General features: G+C 52.3%; 1 protein-coding gene across 1 annotated transcript in view; it reads left to right on the top strand.

Annotated features, from left to right (window-relative positions):
• Nucleotides 1-5,529: 5,529 nt before the first annotated feature.
• Taf4 (TATA-box binding protein associated factor 4) overlaps nucleotides 5,530-26,636 on the top strand; it is a 60,232-nt gene continuing 39,125 nt past the window's right edge. The window contains 4 exon segments of the mRNA XM_048349689.1: nucleotides 5,530-5,798; nucleotides 5,800-5,850; nucleotides 5,852-6,561; nucleotides 6,563-6,834. Of these exon segments, the coding sequence (XP_048205646.1) occupies nucleotides 5,553-5,798; nucleotides 5,800-5,850; nucleotides 5,852-6,561; nucleotides 6,563-6,834 (1,279 nt within the window). The 5' untranslated portion in view covers nucleotides 5,530-5,552.

Raw genomic sequence — 26,636 nt, 5'->3', positions numbered from 1 at the left:
CATTTCCTTTATGGCTACGGATGTCGAACATTTGCTCATGTAACTATTGGCCATTTTGTATTTGTTCTTTTGAGAACTGTCTGTTCAACTCACCTTTTCATTAATTGGTTTATTCTTTTGGTGCTTACTTTGTGGAGCCCTTTATACATTCTAGATATTAATGCTTTATTCCATGAATAGTTGAAGTTTGAACTTAGGACCTCATGTTTGCTAAGCGAGTATTCTTCCACTTGAGCCACATCCACTGGCCTTTTTGCTTTCATTACTTTTCGAAGAAAGCACTCTTGCCACTAGGCCATATTCCCAGCCCCGCTTTCATTACTTTTCTAGCCGGGTTTAGCTTTTTCACCTGGGCCAGCTGGACTACTGTCCCCCTATTTACGTTTCCTGGGCAGCTGGGATGACGGGTATGTGCCATCATGCCCAGCGCTGGGCTTCTGGAGCCAGTTGTGTCCTGGGAGCTTTACCACCGCTGGGCAGTCTGCCTCGTGAGCCACAGCACAGAGGTGTCTTGCCAGCCCCTCCTGCCAGGGCGCCTCAAGCCACAGTCTCATTCATTTTATATTGAGGCATTTTTGTTTTCAATACTCCTGTAAAATGTCTTTATTTATTTATTTTGAGACAAAGTCTTGCTATGTTGGTCCTCCTCTGTCTTGGTCTCTCTCTTTTTTTTTTTTTTGCCTCCTGGGGCTTGAACTCAGGGCCTAAGCACTGTTCCTGGCTTTATTTATTTGCTCAAGGCTAGCACTCTGCCTCTTGAGCCACAGTGCCACTTCTGGCCTTTTTTTTTCTATCTATGTGGTGGTGAAGATTTGAACCCAGGACTTCATGTATAGGAGGCAAGCACTCTAGTCACTAGGCCATATTCCAAGCCCTTCCTCTGTCTCTCAGTTGCTAGGATAAGTATGTAAGGGTCTTATTTTTTGTGTTGTAATTGACATTTAATGGTCAGCATCTAACAGCTTTACATATTTTTGCCAGTTCGTACTTTGTCAGTGACAAAACTGTTTTCAGGAGAGTAGGTATGCTAGTCTGCTTTCTGTCACTGCAACAAAATACCTGAGGTGAATTAGTTTATGAAGAAAAAGGTTTATTTTGGCTGGTCCTTTTGTTGGTTTTAACCCAGCACTGGCTGACCCCATGGATTTGGGCACAACACAGAGCATGTGGCAGGGCAAAACTACTCAACCTCACGTCCAGGGTGCAAAAGAAGAAATGACTAGGTTCCACAATTCCCCTAGAAGGCACAACCCCAGAGACCTACTAAGGACACTGCACCATCGCCTCCCAGGGGACCAAGCCTTTTTTTTTTTGCCAGTCCTGGGCCTTGGACTCAGGGCCTGAGCACTGTCCCTGGCTTCCTTTTGCTCAAGGCTAGCACTCTGCCACCTGAGCCACAGCGCCACTTCTGGCTGTTTTCTGTATATGTGGTGCTGGGGAATCGAACCCAGGGCCTCATGTATACGAGGCAAGCTCTCTTGTCACTAGGCCATATCCCCAACCCCGGGACCAAGCCTTTAACCCACAGACCTTCGGGTGACACTCAACATCCAAAGGCAGCACCATGGTATCAAGGACTGGATTCTGAATTTTTTTTTTTTTTTTGCCAGTCCTGGGCTTGAACTCAGGGCCTGAGCACTGTCCCTGGCTTCTTTTTGCCACTTGAGCCACAGTGCCACTTCTGGCTGTTTTCCATATATGTGGTGCTGGGGAATCGAACCCAGGGCCTCGTGTATCCGAGGCAGGCACTCTTGCCACTAGGCCATATTCCCAGCCCCTGGATTTTGAATTTTTTGAGCATGTAGAAATTATGCAAAGCAACAAGAACTTCTGAGGCCCACCTGATGGGCACCGTGCCCACAGCCCAGGGGCACTACCATCCTTCAAGTGGTAGGTTGCTGTTTCCCTGTGGGGTAAGGAACTGGTCAAGCAAGTAAGGGCCTCTGACCTCTTCAAGGCCTTCTCTCTATAGGTGGGAAGACTGGACATCTAGTGTAGACTAGATGATATAGACCCTCCCCCAGCCCACATCTACCAGGAATAAAAGCAAGTAAGTTTCAGGGCAGCGTCTGCACAGGAGTTGGAAATCACTCTGGGTCGGGTGCTGGTGGGCACACTTGTAATTCTAGCTACTCAGGAGGCTGAGATCTGAGGGTGAAGGTTCAAAGCCAATTGGGGCAGTAATATTTATGAGACTTGTTGTTGGTCATGGGGCCTGGGCACTGTCCCTGAGCTTTTTTGCTCAAGGCCAGTGCTCTACCCACTTGAGTCAGAGCACCACTTCTGGTTTTCTGTGGTTTATTGGAGATATGGGTCTCACGGACTTTCCTGCCCAGGCTAGCTTTGAACCACACTCCTCAGATCTTAGCCTCCTGAGTAGCCAGGATTACAGATGTGAGCTACCAGTGCCTGGCTGTCTTTGAAACTATCTTTCCAGTGAATCAGCAAAATACTGGAAGAGGAGCAGCGGTGGGCCAAGTGGTAGTTGAACAACAGCCTTGAGTAGAGTCAAGTTTTCCACTTGAACTTGGGAAAGGCCCTGAGTTCAAGCCCCAGGACTACCCTTCATGCATACATGCAGGTACACACACACACCACCACCACTTTGGATGTGAGTCCCAAATGCAAGGATTGGCTTCCTTGTAACAAGTGCCAGCTACTCAAGAGAATCACTTGAGCAGGAGTTCACAGCAACCTCGGACAGCAAAGTGAGACCCTATCTCAAAATGTAATGAGAGAACCCAGGCAGAGGGAGAAGCCAGATGAAGCCAGATGAAGGGCTGCTGCTACAAGGCTTGGGCCGCCCGTGGGCCCCAGAAGCTGCAAGAGCAAGGAAGGACCCTCCCAAGCCCAGGGGTGTGGCCCTGCCCACAGCGGACCTCAGACTTCTACGTAAGAGGGTAACATTTTTGCTAAGTAAGAAGTGTGTGCCTGTGTCCACATGGTAGTTACAAGCTAGCTCCTTGGCTCTGTGTTGGCCACGCACAGGAGCTAAATCTGCATAGCAGAAGGCTGTACACAGGTCTGGAGAGGCCTGTCAGGAAGTGGTGCTCTGGGAACCAGCCCCAGCCCCGGCCCCCCCAGCTGTCTTCTTACAGGTTTTATAGAGAAGGATTTCAGACAGACATGGGCAACACACACACTGCACATGGCTCGCAGCTGGAACTGCACAAGTCACTGACTTCTTCCTTTTTTCTTGTAGTTAACCAAGTGCATCTCAACGTCCATTGTTATTAGGAGACACCGTACTGCTTAATAAATTAAAAGGCCCACGGAACTGCCCCCTAGGAAGCTGTCATTTTTGTCCTCAGCCCTGCTTGTCTGCAGCGTGGTTGGGCTCTGCCACTCACTGGTGATCACATTTGTTCATGTTTACACGTGGTATTTGTGTTATACTTGTCCTAATTGCCGCCTTTATGCAAACTACAGAAGTCACAAATGCTGTGGCAATGTGTAAAGCCACACAGAGACACTTAAGATGACAGTGTCATCCCTAAGTGTCTAGGGGGACCAAAAAGCTGCCAGCATCTACTGCCTCATGAATGTCAGGGCAGGGAGTGGGGGCCACAGGGCTTCTTCACTGCACCGGGTTTCGGGGTGGGGTAGGAGAGCTTTATCGGTGGATCCAATACTCGGAGCAGGTCCGTGATACATACAGGCTTGTAAAGGGCCCGGGGTGTGGGTGGGTGCAGACCCTTGTTAAACCACTGCCACCAACAACTCAAGGGGGCGGGCAGGGGGTGCTGTCAGCAAGGACAGTAGAGCCTGTGGAGGCTCTTTAGGTGGATGCAGGAGGCATGGCTTGGTGGATGTGGCAGTGCTGATAGTAGTACGGTAGCCCTAGATAGACAGGGTGGGTTGCGTTGAGGGGAACACCCAAAGTGATGTGAGCCTGGCAATCGTGGTCTCTTTGACATGGCATTCAACTCAGCCCCAGCACCATCCTAAAGGTTCCCACTACAAGTTGCACAGGGGACTCACCGGCAGCCTGCGGATGGTTTGGTCTACTTTAAAACCTTCTAACGAGGCAATATTTAAAAATACTGGCATTTGCTCGGTGCTGGTGGCTCACACCCATAACCCTAGCTACTCTCTGGAGGCTGTGATCTGAGGATGGTGGTTTGAAGCCAGCCCAGGCAAGGAAGTCTGTAAGACTCTTACCTCAGAAAAGGCCAGAAGCTGTGCTGTGGCTCAAGTGGTAGAGGGCTAGCCTTGAGAAAAAGAATCACAGGGACAGCGCCCAAGCCCTGAGTTCAAGCCCTAGGACCAGCACACGCACGCACGCGCACACGCACACCACATACAGATTCGGGGCAGGAGGTAAGGCTCAAGTAGCATGCCTCCTGCCTAGCAAATTCAAAGCCCTGGGTTCAAATACAAGTATTGCAAAGCTAAAAAGAAAAGTTTCAAGACTGGGGGCCTCAGTGGTGCGGCACTGGCCTAGCGCGCTTCAGGCCCTACGCTGATCCCAGAATGGCGAGAACAACAAAACCTGGTATTTCAGACCTGTAACTGCCAGGGTTCTTTCTGCCTGGGTGGGAGAGCTCGGGTGAGCCGGGGGGGGGGGGGGGGGAGCCCCACGCCTGCTTGCGCGTTTGGGACGGACCATCCGAGGGGAGCCACCATAGGCGAGCTCTTCAGACCCGGGGCGGAGGGTGGGTCGTTACCCTGGGCCTGGGGGGGCCCGGGGCCGGGTCCTGCGGCGCTGGGGCTGCGCGGCCCGGGGGCAGCGAGGCCTCGGGAGGGGCTCTTCCGCCTGGGAACCGTTTCTGGGCTTTTGCGAGCCCACAAAGCCGCACGGCACGGGCCCACGGCGGGGAGGTCGGAGGCCGCCCGGCCAGGGGCGCTCCTCGCGGGGAGGCGCCCTCAGCACCGCCACCCCACCCCGGCGAGACCAGCCCGCGGGCGCCAGGCCGCGTCCGGGGCTCCCGGCTGCACCCCCAGAGTCGGCGTGGCGCCCCGGCCCTCCGCCCCGCGGCCGCGTCCCCCCGCGCGCCCCGCGCCCCGCGGGAGCCCCGAGCGCCGCCCGGCCCCGCCCGCTGCCGCCGCCCGGCCGGGCCCGAGCGCGCGCCGCCCCGCAGGTTCGTCCCCAGCCCGCACCCCGGGAGCGCCGGCGCGGGGCCGCAGCCATTTTGGAGCGGCGGAGACAAAGGGCGAGCCCCGCCGCCGCCCCCACCCCCCGCCGCCGCCCGTCGCCGGCCCGGGTTCCCCCCCCCCCCCCGGCCCCGAGCGCCCCCGCCGCCCCCGTCCCGGGCCCGCGGCCGCCCCCGCCCGACCGCGGCTCCCACCGGCCCGCCCGCGCCTCGGCCTCTGGCGCTCGCAGCCATTGGCCGCGCCTTTTAAGCGCAGGCCGCAGCCAATCGGCAGCCGCCGGCGCGAGGGCGGGGGCGGCGCCCGCCGGGGCGCCTGCGCAGAGGCGCGCCCCTCCCCCCGCGCCGCGCCCCCGCCCGCCCCGCGCGCCGCCCCCCCGCCCGCCCCGCGCCCCGCTGGAACCTCCTCCTGCCCAGGCGCGCTCGGCCGAGCGGCGGCGGCGGCGGCGGCGAGGAGGAAAGATGGCGGCGGGCTCGGATCTGCTGGACGAGGTCTTCTTCAACAGCGAGGTGGACGAGAAAGTGGTGAGCGACCTGGTGGGCTCGCTCGAGTCGCAGCTGGCGGCCAGCGCGGCCCACCACCACCACCTCGCGCCGCGCGCGCCCGAGCTGCGGGCCGCGGCCGCCGGCGCGCTCGGGAACCATGTTGTGAGCGGCAGCCCGGCCGGAGCCGCGGGCGCAGGGCCGGCCGCCCCCGCCGAGGGCGCGCCCCGCAGCGGCGCCGGAGCCGCCCCCCGCAGGTAGAGCGCGGCCGGCGGGCGGGGGGGCCGCGGCGCGCGGGCCCCGGCTCACCGCGCCGCCCGCTTGTCCCCGCAGGGCCCGCGCCGGCGCCCGCCAAGCTGAGGCCGCCGCCCGAGGCCAGCGCGGGGCCCTGCCCGGCCGCCGCCGCCGCCGCCGCCGCCGCCCCCGTCGCCGCCGCCGCCGCCGCGGGGCCCGAGCCCGCCGCCGCCCCGCCCGCCGCCGGCCCCGGAGCCGCCAAGCCCGGCCCGCCCGGCCCCGGCCCCGGCACCGCGCAAACTTTGAATGGGAGCGCCGCGCCGCCCACCGCGCCGCACGCCGCACCTGCTGTCAGCCCGGTCAACAACGGGCCCGCGCCGCCGCCCGCCGCCGGCTCCGTCATCCAGGCGGCCCCCGCGCCCGCGCCCGCCGCGCCCTCGCCGCCCGCCGCGCCCGCGCCCGCCGCGCCCCCGCCGCCCGCGCCCCCCGCGCCCGCCGCGCCCGCCCGGCCGCCCGGCCACCCCGCCGCGCCCGCGCCCCCCCGCGCCCGCCGCCGCCGCCGCCGCCGCGCAGAACGGGGCCGGGGCCGCCGCGCCGCCGCCGCGCCCGCCCCGGTCCCCGCCCCGGCCACCGGGGGCGCCGCGGGGCTCGGCGGGCAGCCGGGGGCCGGCGCGCCCGCGCAGGGGGGCAAAGCCGAGCCGCCCAAGACCGCGGGGCCGGCGGCGGGCGCGGCGGCGGCGGCGGCGGGCGCGGCGGGGCGGCGTGCTGCTCGGGCCCGCCATGCCAGGGGCGCTGCCCAGCCCCGCCGGCGTCCCGCAGCCCGCGCCCGGGACCCCGGCGGGGCTGCCCAAAGGCGCCGTCCCCGCCGCCGCCGCCGCCGCCGCCGCGACCCCCAGCCTGCCCCGGACGCCCTCGGCCACCACCACCGCCGGGATCCGGGCCACCCTGACGCCCACCGTGCTGGCCCCCCGACTGCCGCAGCCGCCGCAGAACCCGACCAACATCCAGAACTTCCAGCTGCCCCCAGGTGAGCGGACGCGCGGGGCGGGCGGCCGGGGAGGGGCGGGGCGGGGGGCTCGGCGGCCGCCGCCGTTCCAGGAAGTTCTGGCCGGGTTCTGGGGCCGCGCCCGGGCCGCTGGGCTCGCGGGGGCCCGCGGCCGCAGGCCCCGTCCCCGGCTCCGTCCAGGTGCGGGCCGGCCCCGCTGGCCTGCGAGCCCACGAGCGAGCCTGCCGCCCTGCTGCCCGTGTGCGGCCACCCCGAGTCGCCCGGTCGGCTCCTCTCCCCGGGCTCCCGAGGGGCTCTGGTCCGAGGAGTGGGAGACCGCCTGCTGGCGCCCCCCCTCCCCCCGGGGTGGTGCAGCCTCCCGGGGGGGTCACCCGGTCGACACCCGGGGGCGAGGCAGGGTGACACCCTCTCCCTCAGGTGAGGTGAGGGAGTCCCGTGGAGCTCGGGCTTCCCCGCCCCCTGGGGGCTGCGGTCCCCTCTGCCCCAGCACGGAGTTTCGGCCCTCAGGTGGTGCCCACCTGGGCATCTTTCTTGTCTCGCTGGCACCGTGGAGGACCCTCGGCAGGATGGTCTCGGGGCAGGAGCGGCCTGTGCGGGAGCCCACGCCTGCTGGTGCGGCGGATGCTTCGGGCACCGAAGGCGTGCTAACTTTTCCTGTTTGGCTCGGCTCGGTGGCCCCGGAGTTGAGCTTGATGGGCCGTTTCTGCTCCGGAGCTGCTGGCGGGCTGCTTTTGTTTGGGAGTCACCAACCCAGCGTTCCCACTCAGTCCGGGGCTGGAGTGCCGAGCCCCAAGCGCTCCTCTCGTGGTCTGTAGTGACATGTGCAGCGGTTGTAGCGGCACCAGCGCTGCCGCCGTGGGGGCAGCAGTAGTAGAGAAGCAGAGAACATCAGGCTGCCACCGTGTCCTCGCCTGTCCTTTGAAAGAGCCTCTCATGAGCAGAGGTTCTCCTGCTAAAGAAAGCCACAAGGTTCAGGGCCACCGGTCAAATGTCCTGCGGGGTCTGCTTCACTAAGAGAGGAAGTGTTTCTGGGGGTGATGGGGGGGGGGCTGCCAAGCTTCAAGGAGGTGGGTGTGGCACACATCTAGCCCTCCAGAGGTGCACTTGGCCACACACACATCTGGGGAGTGCTGAGAGGCTTGCTGGGGGTTTGAGTGTGCCTCTGTTGCTTTAGTATGAGTCTTAGGACCTTTCAGTGGAAAATATGGCTGATGTTTAGTTATGTTTTGAAAAGGTAGGGGTTGGAGGCACAGCTCAGCTGGTAGAGTGCCAGCCAATGAGCATAAGCCAGCATCAGATACTGAGTCCCAAGTCCCAGTCTTGAACAAAAAACAAAACAAAACAGGTAACTTGTGGTTGTAGCCTCTTGTGTGAAATTCCACAATACTTTGTGTTTACTTTACACTCTCCCTTACCGGGAAGACAGAGAGGGAGCCTGGTGCCTGGCCCATCCTGTGTGAGATCTGATTAGCTGTCTGGGGCTCCCAGCTGGGTTCCCTTGTGCTGTATGAGGGGCTTATAGGTAAAGCCCATTCCTTTCTCCTTTGGAGAAGGAGGGCATGCTTCGAAAAGGCCATCACTGCTGTCAGTTCTGAACTTCGGTCCTCAGTTTAAGGCTGGCTGGGTTTGGTCAGGAGACAATCCCACGGGAAAAAAAAAACTCCTCCTGTGTTTCTGCATCAGTTTTCATGTGGGTGAGAGCAGACTAAGGCCTGCTGACATTTGGGTGGCAAATGTGGAGAGAGCTGTGCTTTATAGTTGCCATATACTTTTCTGGAAAGCATACTTAGGTTCATCTCATTCTCCCCTTCAGTTGATCTTTTGATGAGGAAGTCTGATTAATTATATTACTTTAATAGCAGCAAAAATGAAACAAGTATTTGGTGGTTAAAACCACCATCAACACTTCAAGCCAATTCTAATCATTCAAATCACAATGACAGGTTATGAATATTCTAATTATGTATGTGACTGATCAGGAAATGTTAACTGTTCTTCTAATTGATGTTTTTACATGGGTGTCTTAGTAATAGAAATGTATAGAGCAAACAGTGAAGTAACTTCCAACAAAGTTCTCTTTTGGTTAATAACTTTGTGACAAACTCAGGTGGAGCCAGAGGCATTAGTGGAAGATAGAGTCTCAAAGCTACACATTGGTGTCAAATGGAATAACAGCTCATTGGCAGTTAAGTGACGTGTGAAAGAGGCCGGTCTCCTCCCAGTACCCCTCCTGCCTTAGAGGTCACCGTGTGACAGAATCTCACCCTGAGGTCTTCAAGCCAAGTTTCATTCTTAAAGCTTACTAAAGTTTTAAATTTTTATTATTGTTTTATTTTGCCAGTCCTGGGCCTTGGGCTCAGCCTGGGCACTGTCCCTGGCTTTTTGCTCAAGGCTAGCACTCTACCACTTGAACCACAGCACCACTTCCGGCCTTTTCTGTTTACGTGGTGCTGAGGAATAGAACTCATGCATGCAAGGCAAACAAGCACTCTACTGTCAAGCCAGATTCCCAGCCCCTCCCCCCCTTTTTTTCCTGGGGCTTGAACTCTGGGCTTGGGTGCTGGCCCTGAGTGATAATGATGTCAAAACTAGAGTGCTGAAGTGGTTTTGAAAGATCTTTGTGGATAGGTAACTCAGGACCTTCCTTCCTTCCTTCCTTCCTTCCTTCCTTCCTTCCTTCCTTCCTTCCTTCCTTCCTTTCCTTCTCTTGGTGCTAGTCCTGGGGCTTGAACTTAGGGCCTGGGTGCTGTCCTTGGGCATCTTTTGCTCAAGGCTAGTGTTCGACCACTTGAGACACAGCTCCACTTTTGGCTTTTTTTGGTGGTTAATCAAAGAGAGGAGTCTCATGGACTGGCTTTTCTGCCTGGGCTGGCTTTGGATGGCGGTCCTCGGATGATCTCAGTCTCCTGAATAGCTAAGATTACAGGTATGAGCCATCAGTGAGTGCCCTGGCCTGACATTCATTTCTTAAATAAGGCATTAAAAAGGAGCATTTTCCTTCATGTGGCTGTGTTTACTCTGCCTTCATGTGGAATTTGCTCTCTGGTTGCCCTTAGATTTAGTTAAGGCTCTGGTTCCCTTTCCAGAGCAGGAATGGCCCTGGATACATTGGCCTAAGGACCACCCACCCTGGGCTACTGCTTTAGGAGGATGCTGCAAAGTTGCTGAGAGCAGGGGTGGGGTAAGGTGTCTTGGAGGCACTAACTTCCATCCTTAGTGAGTTGCTCAGTTGGGGAAAGTACGAGTCTGCTGGTGGCTGACAACATGCTCTGGGCCATCTTGAGCTAGGGCTTAATCTCCAAGCTGGGCCATGGAGAATGGAAGGCTGTTGCTGAAGTAGGGTTCTTGTGGCTACATGTTGGCTGTCAGGTCTGTGACACAAGAACATGCTTGGAAAGTCAGCTTGTGACTCAAGGGAACAGCTGACCTTTGATCTGGGATGAGTATATTGCTCACGGAGCCTCGGAGCCTCGGTTTTCTGTTCTGTGAAATGGAGTTGACTGTTCTGTGAGGAATGTGGAATTTTGTTAGGATGAGGCTGCACACAGTTGACAAGTAGCATTTTTGATTCCTTCCCTCTCCCAGATCCCTAAGTTTCTACTGTTTCAAGCATGAGCTTGCTGTCAAAGTAGCAAAATCTCTTTAAGAAGAGCTTTATTCAAGTCAAATCCGTGACCAGGGAGGGTGAGGAGTTTAGTGCCGGGGCTCACGGGCTGGCTGTCATGGAGAGTTACAGGGTTGTCACAGGTGGGCTGTGGGGGGAGGCCACCTCCCCACTGGAGCAGCTACCTGCAGAGAGGTCTGGGTAGGGGCTGGCCTTTGGCCAAAGACCTGAACCCAGTTTTCTTCTTGATAGTACTCGGGTCACAGTGACACGTGAATAGAGCAAAGAAAAATAAAACTTTTCTGGAACTGTGAAGGACAGCATGGGGTAGTTCTTCTTAGCGCTCTGCCTAGCATGGAACAGAGGCAGGTCTCCTGAGCATGTCCCCAAAGCCCTGCTGGGTTTGGGTGGATGCCTCACACAGTGCCAGTGGCTCTTTTTGTCTGGTGAGCTCCAAGGCTGGCTTGTCATCATCATCTGATCAGTCAGGAGCTCCTTGGTGATGATGACCTGTGATTGCAAGTGTCTTTCAGAACTGGTGAGGCTCATGTTTCAGTAGAGCAGTAGATGGCCATGGACAATTAAGAGGTCTGATGTGTCTTGGCCTGATGCTTATGTGCGTATGGACTCTTGAGTATACAGAGGATCTGAGCCTGGGAAGCAGCTGGTTATCCAACTGCCATGTGTGGGCAGAGCTTTGTGGGAAAGGGGAACCTGGCTTACCTGACCATTGTGAACCTAGAGGGTTGCCCCTAAACCTCTACTCCAGTGTTTCTCAGAATCACTGGATCAGAGTGTCACCAGCCTCCTTTATCCCCCAGCCTGGAAACCGGAGTAGCTTATTGGGCTGTAGGACCTGCATCTGCATCCTTGAAGTCAAGGTGGTTCCTGTTACGCTTCCCAAGTTTATCTCAGGGTAAAATTGTAAGCTTTCCTTGTTTAAGTGATAACTTTTGAAGGACATTTTTATAAATAGATGACTTTATCTGTTGATGAAGACAAAATTAGCAACTCCATTTTATTTACTTATTTATTTATTATTACTATTATTATTTTTTTGGCCAGTCCTGGGGCTTGAACTCAGGACCTGAGCACTGTCCCTGGCTTCTTTTTGCCCAAGGCTAGCACTCTGCCACTTGAGCCACAGCGCCACTTCTGGCCGTTTTCTGTATATGTGGTGCTAGGGAATTGAACCCAGGGCTTCATGTATGGGAGGCAAGCACTCTTGCCACTAGGCCATATTCCCACCCCCAGCAACTCCACTTGAAAAAAAAAATTGGGGTACCCTGTTCTGGGCCTTGACCTTTGGGCCTGGATGCTATCCCTGAATTTTTTTTTTTTGTCCTTTTTCTCTCAAGACTAGCACTCTACTCTTGAGCCACAGTTCCATTTGTGGCTTTTTGCTGGTTAACTGGGGATAAGTCTCTTAGATTTTCCAGCCTGGGCTGGCTTTGAATTGTGATCCTCAGATCTCAGCCTTTTGAGTAGCTAGGATTACAGGCCTGGCCCACTGGCACCTGCCCTTCTTAAAAAATAATATTGTCATAAAAGTATTAGCTGCTTGAAAACGACTTTCAACTCTTTTGAGATTATAAGATAAATTTTTTTTTTTTTTTTTTTTGGCCAGTCCTGGGGCTTGGACTCAGGGCCTGAGCACTGTCCCTGGCTTCTTTTTGCTCAAGGCTAGCACTCTGCCACTTGAGCCACAGCGCCACTTCTGGCCATTTTCTGTATATGTGGTGCTGGGGAATCGAACCCAGAGCCTCATGTATACAAGGCAAGCACTCTTGCCACTAGGTCATATCCTCAGCCCCTATAAAATAAATTTTTAATCACTGTAGAAAGTAGAAAACAAAACACAAATGTGAAGAAAATGAAGCTCACTTTACCCAGACTTTTTTTTTTCAATTGTGGGGCTTGAATTCTGGGCCTGGATGCTGTCCCTTGAGCTACAGCTCCACTTCTGGTTTTCTGGTGGTTAAGGGTATCACAGACTTTCCTGTCTGGGCTGGCTTTGAACCATGATCCTCAGATCTCAGCCTCGAGCCTTGGGCGCCTTTCGACTTTTTTAGGGCTTACCACTTCAGTCTTCTCAGATGCTGACATGTTTTTGTATTTCTGAATTGGGATAATTGGGATAGTCTCAAGATCCCGCTTAATGTGGGATTTGCCTTGTCCTGTCTGTAGTTTGTACTCTTCCCTTGTCCCTCCGTGGTGGGCATATGGTGAGTAGAGCATTTTCAAGGCTTTGAGAAAAATTGCATTACACGGGGGCCACAGTAGTTAAAAATCTTTGCTAAGCTGGGCGCTGGTGGCTCACACCCGCAGTCCTAGCTACTCAGACATCTGAGGATCACGGTTCAGAGCCAGTCTGGGCAGGAAAGTCCATGAGACTCTTTTTTTTTTTTTTTTTTTTTTTGGCCAGTCCTGGGCCTTGAACTCAGGGCCTGAGCACTGTCCCTAGTTTCTTTTTGCTCAAGGCTAGTACTCGGCCACTTGAGCCACAGCGCCACTTCTGGCCGTTTTCTGTATATGTGGTGCTGGGGATTCGAACCCAGGGCCTCATGTATACAAGGCAAGTACTCTTGCCACTAGGCCATATCCCCAGCCCCCATGAGACTCATATCCAGTTAACCACCAGAAAACTGGAAGTGGCACTGTGACTCAGAGTGGTAGAGCACTAGCCTTGAGATGAAGAGCTCAGGGTCAGCACCCAGGCACAGAGTTCAAGCCCCAGGACCAACTAAAAAAAATCTTTGCTAAAATATGGCTTAGGAAACGATTCTTTAAAAATTTTTTTTTTCGCTCCCTGGTCCTGAGACTGACACACGCACACACACACACACACACACACACACACACACCACACATATACACACATATACATACAGATATAGATATTTGTCGTTCACAGTGCCAGTTCTAGGAAAGGATTTCTTTTTTTTTTTTTTATCTTTTTTGGTTGGTAGTGGGGCTGGGTGCTGTTCCTGAGCTCTTCAGCTCAAGGCTAGCACTCTACGCTTGGAGCCACAGTGCCACTTCTGATTTTCTGGTGATGAATTAGATGTAATAGTCTCATGGACTTTCCTGCCTGGGCTGACTTTGAACCACGCATGACCCTCAGCTCTCAGCCTCCTGAGGAGCTGGGATTACAGGCGTGAGCCAGCGGCGCCTGGCCAGGAGAGGATTCTATAGGAAGAAAGTTGGGTGGTGTTGGAGGTGGTATTTCTTTGGCTAAGTGATGCTGATGCTGAACCATTTGAACTGGAACACTAAAGAATGCATACTGACAGCAAGCATGCAGAGGTTTGCCCTGGTTTCTGAAGGCTCTGGGTTCCTGCTGTCCTGATGTGATCCTTGTGGCTGGGAGACACAGGTTAACTACGAAGCCTCAGCAAGGAACTTCTGCTCATGATAGGTACTTGTAGCTTGTGGTAGCAGGTGGAGCATTGCTGGGAATGGAAGAGAAGGGCTTGCCTTAGGCAGTTTGGCATCTCTGTATAGGAAAGGATTTCCTGGCATTTTGGGAGAAAACCCCCAGGCTAGCAAGGCCAGGTGGAGTGACGGGAGGTGGGCGTGTCCTGCTCCTTGTTGCTGTGGAGTACAGGGTATTTGCGTATATTCCAGTAGGGAGCCAGTGAGGGTTGGAGCTGGGCCTGATTCTGTGCTTGAGGACATTGTGAAAGGCAGAGGTACAGGGGCAGGGGAGGACCTGGGGTGGTGTGATGAGTGTGATACTGGAAACAGTGCTAGTTCAGGGCCTCAGGGCTGAGGAGTGAGATGAGGGTTGTTCTGGCTTTCTTCCTCTGAATGGGGCAGGCTAGGGTGGGGTTCGAGGTACATTTTCTGAGCCCTGAGGGGAAACTGTGGTATACCTTAGAGGGGACAGCATGCCCAGCCAGGGCTTGATGGCATTTATGCTTGTGGCAGTTAGAGCTGTGGGCCACCTCCTAGATGAGCGCTGTAGCTGGAGAGGCTGGTCTTGTGCCGGAGTGGGAGCTGGCTTGCTCTGAGGCTGGGGGGCGAGTGGAGTTCGGGTGTATGATCCTCTTGGGAGGGAGCCTCAGGGCCATCAGGAAGGGGTAGCTGCAAGCTGAGTCACCTCTTTAGGATGTTGAGCTAGAGCCTTTGGTAGTTCAGGCCTGTGGCCTTAGGGTTCAATCTTCTGGCTTCTTGGCCTTTTCCTGCTTAGAGTGATATTGTGTGTGTGTGGGGTGTGTGTGTGTGTGTGTGTGTGTGTGTGTGTGTGTGTGTGTGTGTGTGTGTGTGGAGTTTGAAGTCAGGGCCTCATGCTTGCCAAGTAGATTCTGTACCACTTGAATCATGTCCCAATTCTTTTTTGTTTGTGTTTGTCCGTGGTGGGACTTGATTGAACTCTGGGCCTGGGTGCTGTCTCTGAGCTTTTTTAGCTCAAGGCTAGTGCTCTACCACTTTGAGCCACAGCACCACTTTTACTCCTTTTTTTGTTTGTTTGTTTTGGTTTGTTTTTTGGTGGGTCCTGGGGCTTGAACTCAGGGCCTGGGTGCTGTCCCTGAGCTTTTTTGCTCAAGGCTAGCCCTACTATTTTCAGTCACAGAGCCACTTCTGGTTTTCTGGTGATTAATTGGAGATAAGGGTCTCATGGACTTTCTTGCCCAGGCTAGATTCTAACTATGATCTTTGGATCTCAGCCTCTAATAGCTAGGATTACAGGTTACAGGTGTGCCCTGCTAACCCCACCATCCTAAGCACTTTACTGGCTCGTGTAAGTAGTTGTGACCAAGGCCTGCTAGCTTTGGTGTCTGTATCCAGGAAGGCCTCACTCGTACCAGCAGTGCCATCTTCACCTGATTCCTTTTTTCCTTTAGCTATTTTTCTACTTAAAAAATTTTTTTTTCCAGATAGTATCTTACGTTTTTGCCTGGGACTGGCTTCAGACCATAGTCTTTTTCCTGCCTGTGGTGTCTGCGCAGTTGGGATTATGTATGTGTACTACCATGACCAGCTTATTAGTTGAAATGGACTTGCTCTTACTTTGTTCCTGGACTGATAATACTCTTGATCTTTATCTCCTGAGCAGTTAGAATGACATATTTTAGCCACTGACACTATTATAGTATATTGGGGCTTGAACTCAGGGCCTCATGTTTGCTAGGCTGATGTTCTACCACTTGAGTCATGCCTTTGCCCCTGCTTTTTTGGGGGTGTCTGTCCTGGGGCTTGAACTCATGGCCTGGGTACTCTCCCTGAGCTTTATGCTCAAGGCTGTGGCATTCGACCACTGTGGCTGAAGCTCCATGTCTGGCTTTTTTTTTTTAATGATTAATTGGAGACAGGAGTCTTAAGTGACTTTCTTGTTTGGGCTGGCTTTGAATCTTGATCTTTAGATCTCAGCCTCCCTGAGCAGTTAGATTACAGACGTGAGCCACTGATACCCAGCTGCCCTTGCGTTTTACTTGTTATTTTGGAGATGGAGTTTAGCAGACTTCTGCTCGGCCAAAATCCCCTGGATCTTACCCTCCTGAGTTACCACCAGTGTCCTTGTGACATTGGCATTGTTTTTGGTCCACAGTAGGCCTTTGCCTCCCACTGGTGCTTGGACCTGCTGGTCTATAGACGTCTCTGGGCATGTCTGCAGTGGGACCCTCCCACTTATAAAGGTGGTGAGCATGCAGACGGATTGCCTGCCAGGAATCACACAAGGCTCCACTTTTGGAGACTTGGAGCTGTGGCGTGCCTGCCACTCCTATGTGTTCAGCTCTTATGGGCCCAGAGGCTCTTGTAGTTAAGTTTGTGCTTCACACACCCGTGGTGTGAGGATTAGGATGCCTGGGTTTACTTGAGGAGGGGAGGGCTCATAGTACTGGGAGGTGACCTAGGACAGCCTGACTGTTCCAGAGACCCAGGGACCAGTAGGGATGGCTATGCTGTGCTTTTGGCTTCCTGTGTTGTCACCTGACAAACCTTGTAGACTCAGTAAGGTTCCTTGGCCTTGTGTTCCTCCCATCCTGGGGCTGTTGACCATCTCTTGGGGCTACTTCATCTGCCAGGCACACCCGCTGGAAGGGCAGTGGGCAGTGGTTAAGGTGCTCTTCCATTCCCGTGGACCTGGACCAGAAGATGCAATTCTCTAATTTCAGCTTAGTGAACTTAGTAATTGTATGTGCCTTAAATGTAGAGAGTGCTGGGGATTTTTTTTTTTTTTGCTAGTCCTGTGGCTTGAATTCAGGGGCTGGACACTGTCCTTGAGCCTCTTTTGCTCAAATCTAGCACTCTACTGCTTGAGCCACAGCACCACTTCTGGCTTTTTCTGTTTATGTGGTACCGAGGAATTGAACCCAGGGCTTCATGCAATGCTAGGCAAGTACCCTACCGCGAAGCCACATTCCCAGCAGCCAGTGCTGGGGAATTTAGTTGAGACCAGGAGAAATTGGGGCGGGCAGGCTCTGGTATGAGGCTGAGCAAAGCCAGGAGTACAGTCTGGTGAGGTTGGTTTTTCAATAAGTAAGTATAATTCAGCAATAACTTCAATCCATCTTGTGTTCTTGGTGGAAGGAGCCAGAGACATCCTGCGAGAAAGGGTAGTGTTTGGGGAGTCCAGAGCTGTATAAGAGTGGAGGTGCACTTTATGTCATGTAATTACTAATGCAGACCATCTGATAATAGCCACTATCAGCTTGGAACACCCAGAGTTTTTCCTAGTCGCCTCTTACTAATTGGTTGGAGAGTCATCTTGGTGTTACTAACTGATGTTTAGAGTGGTGAATGTGTACTTGAGATCTTAGGGTGACACACTGAGATGATGTTGCAGGGAGCAGTGGGAAGGGCCCCACACCCTAGAGCCTGGTACCGTGTGCAGTTCTTGGCATGGCCTAACCTCCTGCCTGCAGTGCATATTTCACTCACTTCTTGGGTCCTGTGACAAAGGGCTCCAAGGCCAAGAAGTGTGCTCTGAAGACTGATCTAGAACTGAAGATGGGACAGCCTTTTCATCCTTGGGATACTTTGCAGGCCAGATGTGGCTGGGTGTAGGGAGTGTCACCTTGGAGCTATGGAGAGAGGCCACTTGGCCTCAAGAACCTATCTCTGTGTGCCTGACACCAGAGCATGGGTAGGATTGCCACTTGCCTCTGTCCGTGACTCCAAGGAGGCTGTTCCTGATTCTAGGCCTGGCTCCCAGGCTGGGCACAGGAGCTGCTGTGGACTATAGAGCAGCAGAGGATGTACATGAGCTTGGTTCCTGGAAGGCATGGATGCACTAGGCTTGCTGTGGATGATGGGTCTATGTGTGTGGCTGCTGAGGTCATGCTAAGTTATGCTGGAGGCTCTGCATGTTCCTGGAGTTCCTGGATTGCCACGAATGTGTGTACTTGTTGACGTGCTTGTTCTTGTAGTGAGACTGGGGATGAGGATGGAACAGATTTGATATATCATGAGTTAAAAAAACTTAAAAAAATCACACTACTGGAGTTTGGACTCAGGGCTTTGTACTTGCTAGGCAGGTAGTCTACCACTTGAGCTATGCTTCCAGCTCTTTTTGCTCTGGTTATTATTTGTGTTGTGTCATGGGGCTTGAACTTGGGACCTATGTGCGCGTGTGTGCGCTGTCTCTGTCTCTGTCTCTCTCTCTGTCTGTCTGTCTCTGTCTTTGTCTCTGTCTCTCTGTCTCTCTGTCTCTCTCCCCCCTCTCTCTGTCTCTCTCCCCCTCTCTCTCCCCCTCTCTCCCCCCCTCTCCCCCCCTCTCTCCCCCTTTCTCCCTCTCCGCTAGTGCTCTATCGCTTGCGCCACAGCTCCACTTATGGTCTTTTGAAGTTTATTGGAGATAAGAGTCACACAGACTTTCCTGCTTGGGCTGGCTTTGAGTCATGATCCTCAGATCTCATCCTCCTGAGTAGTTGGGATTGCAGGTGTGACCCTGTAATCAGGCTCTTGTTTACTCTTGCTTTTCTCGTTATTTTTGAGATAATGTCTCATTTTTTTTTTACCTGGGTGACCTAGACTGTGAGCCTCTGATGTATGCTTCCTGCCAAAGCTGGAGTAACCAGTGCATACTACCATATGCAGCCTTTTTTGTTGAGAGAGGGTCTGGGGAACTTAGTACACAGGCTTGGCTTTGACCCATAATCTTTTATTTCTGCTAGTCATACAGGTATGAACCATTGTGCATAGTGTGTATCCTCCTTCCTTCCCTCCCTCCCTCCCTCCCTCCCTCCCTTGTACCAGGGTTTGAACTCAGAGCCTCTTTTTGCTTGACTTTTTTGTTCATGGCTGACTCCCTACTACTTGTACTGTGCCTCCATTTCCAGCTTTTTTGCTAGTTAGTGGGAGAGAGAAGTCTTGGATTTGTCTGTCTGGGCTAGCTCCAAACCTCTGTCCTTAGATTTCAGCCTTCTGAGATCTAGAATCTAGCTAGAATTACAGGCGTGGTGCCTGGCAGTTACGGTAGTTTTTAACAATTATTCATTCTTCTTTTAGCAGTTATTTATACTAGGGTATTTCCTTTGCTCTTGCAGTGGTGTGTTCTTAGAACTGCTTTGAATCAGCTCGCGGTGTGACCACTGGCAGGTGTGTGGTGTCTTTGGCAGGTGCCAGATGTAGTTGCAGGCATAGAGATGATACAGTTTTGGCTGCAGTGCCCCTGTGGCTCGTTGTACCCTACTGTTGGACCATTCTTAGCTGCTCTTGCTTGAGGTGCTCTTGCTTGAGGTGCTCCTACTTACCTTGTGCTCTGCACCACATCTGTTCCACTGAAAAATCCTGTGGGTTCTTTGAAGCAGCTTGTCCCCAAAGGGTCGTCTGTGCTCCCACCTCCGGATCTGCTTCTACCTTGTCTTGTGGATCAGCACCCAGTTATGGGGATGCACACTCACGTTTAACGCCTCTGCAGAACTTGGTGTTCCTGCTTGCTACCATAGATCTGTGTGGCACTCTGGGTTGAGGAGATCCAGCTTAACAAGTTTTCATGGGGTTCTGGCTTTGATAGTGGTGCTACTTTTTGGAGCCCATACCTCTGGGTGGCCTGTTGGTTCATCAGTGGTGTCTGCCACAGTCTTGTCAGCAATCAGGAGCACTATTCACTTTTGTAGTGTGGGGCCTGGTGTGGGGCAGAGTGGCTTGGATACCTAGGAAGTGAGTCAGGGAGTCTCAGAAGCAGTGTGGTCTGACTGCGGGTCGATGGCTGGCATTTTGGAGGCTATTAATTGGGATGGGAAGCTACGCAGGAGCAGAGTATGTGCTTCTGGATCTTAGATACACAGACCTGAGTTAGTCATGGTCGTGGGTCACTGAGTGGCCTGCTTTCATTTATGTGGTTATTTTCATTCATAGTTTAATAAGCATCTGCACACACCCTGTCAGGTGACCATGCATTGCAGCCACTGTCCCAGCCTGTGGCAGCTGTCATGCCCCTTCTGAATGTTCTGTGACCTCTTCCTGTCCATTCCTAGGCACGCATGCCTCATGGGCCTCTTAATGCTGCTCTGCCTATTTCTAGGGTTTTTCCCATGATAGTGTCAGTAGCTGGCCTTCTTTCCCATGGCCATGTGATGCTTCCTTTTCTGTCATGGCCATTTGGGTCATTTGCTGTCTCAGGGAGTACACCTACTATCTTTCTAAGGTCTTGCTGTGTGCCAACAGAAGTGCGATGGGCATGGTGTGGTAGTGATTAGCCCTGGGTATTGCTAAAGCCCTGTCCCCAGGCAGCTTGTCTACAGGAGTCCAGTTGTTGCTGTTCAGAGGTACAGGGAGACTTGCTGAGAACAGGTTGTTTACTTTAATTATTTATGAAACTTGAAATTTTGATTCTAGGTGTGCAAATTTGGGCTGTTAGAGATGGAGCTGAAGGGTCACCTGGTGTAGGGAAGGGGCAGTAAAAGTGACCTGGAGGCCAGTTGTGTGACATTCTGCATCTGGAGATGGGAATAGAGGGCAAGAGAGCAGGGAGCCCACATGTGGACACACGGGTGCCTGGTGCCCAGATGAGGTGAAGAGGGTTGATGGTGGATGATGCGAAACTACCTTTTGGCGGTGGAATGGGCCGACCCTGATGGAAGATGAGAATGAGCCTGGGTTGTTTAGAAGGCATATGAGAAAGCAGGCCAGTGATAGGGGAATTGCTAAGAGCAATTTTTGGGTTTTTTTTTTCCTTTCTGGTGTGTGTGTGTGTGTGTGTGTGTGTATGTGTATGTGCATACGTGTGTATATGTGTATGTACATGTATGAGCATGCATGCATGTGTGTGAGCATGTGTTGGCACTGAGGCTTGAACTCAGCAGCACTCTACCACAGCTCTGCTTCTGGTTTTTGGTAAGTAGTTGGAGATAAAAGTCTGACTTTCCTGCCTCAAATGGCTTCAGACTGTGATCCTTATAGCATAGCTTCCTGAGTAGATAGGGTTATAAGTTTGAGCCACCAGAGCCTGACTTATAGATTAAAAAAATAATAATTTCTTTATTGTCAAAGTGAGGTACAGAGGGGTTACAGTTTCATACATAAGGCAGTGCTTACATTTCTTATCCAGGGCTGGGGATATGGCCTAGTGGCAAGAGTGCTTCCCTCGTATACATGAGGCCCTGGGTTCGATTCCTCAGCACCACATATACAGAAAATGGCCAGAAGTGGCGCTGTGGCCCAAGTGGCAGAGTGCTAGCCTTGAGCAAAAAAGAAGCCAGGGACAGTGCTCAGGCCCTGAGTTCAGGGCCTAGGACTGGCTAAAACAAAACAAAACAAAACATTTCTTATCCAACTTGTTACCTCCTCCCTCATTCCCCACCCCCCCTTCTGCCCTCCCATTTCCCTTCTCCCCCTTATAGATTTTTTAAGAAGAGAGGTGGGGGGCTGGGAATATGGCCTCATGGCAAGAGTGCTCGCCTCGTATACATGAAGCCCTGGGTTTGATTCCTCAGCACTACATGTATAGAAAACAGCCAGAAGTGGTGCTGTGGCTCAAGTGGTAGAGTGTTAGCCTTGAGCCAAAAAGAAGCCAGGGACGGTGCTCAGGCCCTGAGTTCGAGGCCCTGAACTGGCCAAAAATAAATAAATAAATAAATAAATAAATAAATAAAAGAGAGTGTATGTATGAGTGATAGAGAGACAGAAAGACAGAGAGAGGGCATTTTTCTTTTGTAGTTCTGGTAGTTGAACTCAGGACCTTGCAGTTGCTAGACAGCATACTATTATTTGAGCTGTGCTCTCCAGCCCCTTTTTGCTTTATTTTTCAGGCATCCTGGGCAAGCCTAGATTGGGGTCCTCCTACCTACCACCTCACTAGAATCAAAAGTGCATGTCACAATGCTTACTTTGAGATAGAATTTTGCTATCTTTTTGTTTGGCTGGCCTTGAACCACCAGTCTCCCTGTCTTGGTCTCTTGCCACTAGGCTAGCAAGGCAAGCACTCTTACCACTAGGCCATATCCCCAGCTCTTTTGGTCTCTTTCATAGTTGGGATTACAGTTGTGAGCCCTTAGGCTTGGCTTTCAAGAATTTTCTTTTTTTAAGAAAAACTTGGGGGCTGGGGATATAGCCTAGTGGCAAGAGTGCCTGCCTCGGATACACGAGGCCCTAGGTTCGATTCCCCAGCACCACATATACAGAAAACGGCCAGAAGCGGCGCTGTGGCTCAAGTGGCAGAGTGCTAGCCTTGAGCGGGAAGAAGCCAGGGACAGTGCTCAGGCCCTGAGTCCAAGGCCCAGGACTGGCCAAAAAAAAAAAAAAAGAAAAAACTTGGAGTAGTCCTAGTAGAGTTTGTCCACTGGGCGACATGCCTGGCTTATAATTCGTAATAGTATTGTGAAGGCAACGTGAAGTGTTGTCACTATTTCGTGTGACTGTTGTATCTGTGGTGTTGGTTTTCAGTGTAATTGCCAATGTGAGCTCCCCCTTTTCTGCTGAGCCTTGGCCTGGCTGCGCAGTCCTGTCCCTCTACAGATCTCGAATTTCCTGAGGTCAGAGGCCATTCACTGAATGCTGACCTGAAGCTGGGTAAAAGGAAGAGCAGATGATGTAGGAGCATCAAGGAAGGGCCTCAAGGGCTAAGCAGTAGCGGGGGAGTGCGTGTGACGACTGTGGAAGGAGGATGTGGGCAAAGTGGATGGCGGGTGCCTCTGCCAGATCAGCCTGATGGGGGCAGGCACGCTGGTGGCTGGCCCCAGGACACCAAGGGATAGAGAGCAGATAGCCAGAATAGAACTTCTCCCTGAAGTGCATCCTTGTGAATGTGGACAGCTTTGTCCCTGCTCATACCCCTCTGACCAGACCCTGCTTAAGTACTCACTAACTGGCCACAAGAAGTGAGGGTTAGTATGTCCTGGAGAAGCCAGTGTGCTAGGGGAAGAAGGTAGAGGTTACACACTGTCAGATGTATGGTTTCTGAGGAGAGTAGGTCTAGGGCTATGATTGAGCTAGTGGCCAGGCTCCTCAGGAAACAGAAGACTGAGAACATGAGCAAAGAGAGTTAGTCAGGCCAAGGTAAGACTTGGGCAAGTAAGGAAAAGAGCTACCCAGACCAACGTAGCCTTGGCTTGTTGTGGATGTAGGTACTGTGTGTGCAGGTCAGGTGGCAGAATGTTGCTGGTGGATCATTCTGGTAGCATCACAGGCAGGCCTGTCAGGACTTGGGATGCGGGTGGCCTTTGGTTCCTGAGAGCACTGCTTCCAACCTGTGGCTTTGTGGCCTGGTGCCATGCAGGGATACCATGGGAAGTCCCTGTCCCTGGGCTAGGCCAGAGAAAACCAGAGACTTATCAGCCACCCTCAAGGAGGGCAGTCTGGCCCGGAGGTGGTCTGCAGGAGGGATTCCATGTTGCCCCACACCAGTCTGGGACGGTGCAGGGCAAGAGTGCCACACACTGGATCCAGTGCAGTACAGAGCATTCTCTTCTTTCCAGATGGTTATTGGTGTGCTTCCTTGTTCTAGGCACTTCTTGGCCCTCTGAGTTGTATCATTGGAGGAGATCCTTGGTTTCTTCCCACCAGGGTGCTTTCCACTTGGCTGTCCCCCCAGGTCTTCTCCACCCATGGTCTAAAACCCCTAGGTCTTCCCTCATGGGTCCTTCTTGCCTGGGTCCTTTCTCTTGGTTTCTTCCTGCCTGGGTTCTTCACCACTCAGTCTTTCCTCCCTGATCTTCCCATCTGGGTCCTCCTTTCTAGGCCCTCTCCCTAGTGCCCCCCTCCCCCCCCCCAAGCTCCCTTGTATTTTCCCCTGCCTGGCTGCTCTCCACTTCGGGGCCTCAGCTTCTCTGCACCTAGCTACCTGGCTTCTCAGGGTGTTTGGAGGCAGATGGATGGCCTTGGTTGTCTGCGTAGTAGATGCGGTGGGAGTATGGAGCTCCAGCAGGTGTATGTGGGCTTTCCACCTTGGACTGTGTGACTATGTTGGCCAGGTAGTGCTTGGGGGGGGGGGGTGTTGGCCACGTGTGTTCCCTTTTCTAGGATCGGATCTGTCAGCTGAAAGAGCCTAGATGGGGCTGCGGCCTCATTGTCTGCACCCCATCTCACGGCCTGTTCTCCCTTCATACTTGGGCTTATATTTCTTGTTCCTTTAGTTTCTCTCTGTGGAATTTGGCCATTTATATCCCTTGACTTTTTGTTTTGGGTTGCTCAAGGCTAGTATATACGAATTGAGCCACAGCTCTACTTCTTGCTCCTTGGTGGTTCACTGGAGATAAGACTCTCATGAATTTTCCTACCCAGGCTGGCTTTGAACTGCAATCCTTAGATCTCAACCTCCTGAGTAGCTAGGATTACAGGTGTGAGCTACCAGTGCATGGCTTATTTTATTTTTGAGAGAGGATCTCATTGTGTAGCCCAGGTTGGCCTTGAACCTGTGAACCTGTGATTCTCCTGCATCACCTCCTGTATCTTGGAGTCATGTGGTCTTTTGAATTTCTTTTCTTACACCAGACTTGTCACATGTATTGATTTGTACTTCGTTTTCTTTTTTCTTAACAATATGGCTTGGAGATCACCATCCAGTGGCATTTTCTTTTCATTGAACTACTTTAAAATTTATATGTAGTATATTTTGAAAAGAAATTACTTTGAATAGTCTTATCTTTCTGTGTAATTCAAGCACTAAAACTTAAAATATAAGTTTGGAAGGAAAGGGGTAAAAAATACATTACACTTTTCTCTACCAAGGTAAAACACATATAGTAAGTTAGCTCTGCCTGGGCCATCTGGCTGGAGATAGGTCAGTTTTCTAGGTAAGATTGGCGGTGGATTTTCATTGGTGGCTTCATGCTTTTGCTTATCCTTCTTGCTTAAGGCTGGCACTCTCCCACTCTCTGCTCTTGGCTTTTTGCCGGTTAATTGTAGAGTTTCTTGGGTTTGTCTGGGCTGGCTTCAAATCATAAGCCTCAGATCTCAGTCTCCCAAGTAGCTAGGACTAATCCCAACGTCCCACTTGCTGGAATGATTTCCATTTTTAGTCTGTTTTGTGTAAGCCATGGTACACTCCACTTTTGTAACACCTTTTAAGTTCAGGTCAGTGGTAGTTTTCTTTCGTGGGGTGTTTTGGGCTTTGGTGAGAGTTGTAGAAGCTTGGCAGTTGTCACCTTACGGTAGCACTCCATATCACCAGGCTTCTCTGGTTCTTCAAGTCCTTCAGTGAGGAAGAAGCTCATTCTGTGTGCTCCCTGCTGTTGGTGGTGGCTTTCTGGAGACTGGCTCCTGTCTGTCTGCCCAGTCTTGTTTGCGTTGTTTCTTCCTTACTCGTTTGTAGTTCTGCCCGCTGTTGCCGTCCTTCAGGGGTCATATGTGGTTACTACCTTGGTGGTTCACCTCCAACTTTGATAACTAGGGATTCCTCATTTTAGTGCCCTTGAATGTATCTATGTTTTGCCTTGTTGCTCTACCTTCCCGAGTCATCTTTAGGAAGTTCTTCATAACTAAGGTAATAGGAATCTTTTTCCACATTTTTCTCTAAGATTTTAGTGTCGTGTTGTACACGGGCTGGTACTGAACTAGGTGCTGTCCCTTAGCTTTTTCACTCAAGGTTGGGGTTCGGTAATTTGAACCACAGCTCCACTTCTGGCTTTTTGGTAGTTATTTGGAGGTAAGAGTCTCATGGACTTTCTTGTGCAGGCTGGCTTCAAACCTTGATCCTCAGATCTCAGCCTCCTGGGTAGCTAGGATTATAGGTGTGAGCCACTAATTAATATCCGGCTAAAATTTGAGTTTTTTTCTTCTGCTTTACTTCCTGGTGCTGAAGCCGAAGCACGCCGTGGTGCTGTGGGCGGGGGTCCTGCATTCACCATTCTCCACTTGTGAACAGGGTCCTGGCCTTGTCCCTTCCGCACTTGCCTTCCTGGCCCCAGTGTGGTGGATGGGGTGGGATTCTGCAGAACCTTCCTCAGTGCTGTAACCCTCTCCTTGTGTGGTGACTGGGGCTGTGTTGGTGCCACTGCTGCCGTTGGCATTTTGATCTTGCTCATGAACTTTGGAGCTAATCCTTTCAAGCATAGAAAGTTCTTGTAGGATATGGTGGTTGGAATGGTGTTGAACTGTTGGTCAATTTGGGGAGAATTGACACTGACTGTATAGAATAGTAGCTCTATATCCTTGAATATAGCTTATTACTGAATATATGTATGCCTTGTGCAGCATTTTTCAGTTAAGTTTTACATATTTTTTTCCAAGTGGGTCTTGTGCATATTCTGTTTGATTTGCTCTGGGGGTATTCTTGAGTTCATTGTTGTTGTTGTAAGCAGAACCCAGCCCCCAACATGTGCCAAGTACACTAAGCTACACTGTTTCCCACAACACCTAAATACTGTATATTCCCCCCCCCCCCACTTTAGCTGCAGTTCCATTTCTGGCTTTGGGGGAAATTAATTGGAGATTAATTACCAGCCAGTCTTTCCTGCCTGGGCTGGCTTTGAATCATGATCTTCAAACCTCAGCCTCCTGAGTAGCTAGGATTATAGGCGTGGGCTAAATATCAGTGGGGTGTTTTTTTTAAACAAAAATGCATTTCTAATTCCTGATGGTGTGTCTAATTACAATTGAATTTTGGGTATTTCATGTCTAGCTTTCTTACTAAACAAGAATTATGCTATGTGTAGAGAATCCTTTTATATTTAGTTGGTAATAATTAGGCTTCATTCAGATTTTTGCTTCCTCTGGTGTATAAGGTGCATCTTCCTGTGTGCTGAGAAGAAGTGGGGGTGACCGGTAGTCTTCAGAGGAAATGCTAAGCAATGACTTAGATTAAGAGGAGCTACTAAAGGTGTTGTCATCAGAG

This window comes from Perognathus longimembris, chromosome 6, assembly GCF_023159225.1.
Source record: "Perognathus longimembris pacificus isolate PPM17 chromosome 6, ASM2315922v1, whole genome shotgun sequence".
Classification (NCBI taxonomy): Eukaryota; Metazoa; Chordata; class Mammalia; order Rodentia; family Heteromyidae; genus Perognathus; species Perognathus longimembris.
The sequence above is the reverse complement of the archived record's forward strand: the minus strand, read 5'-3'. Positions and strand labels throughout refer to the sequence as shown.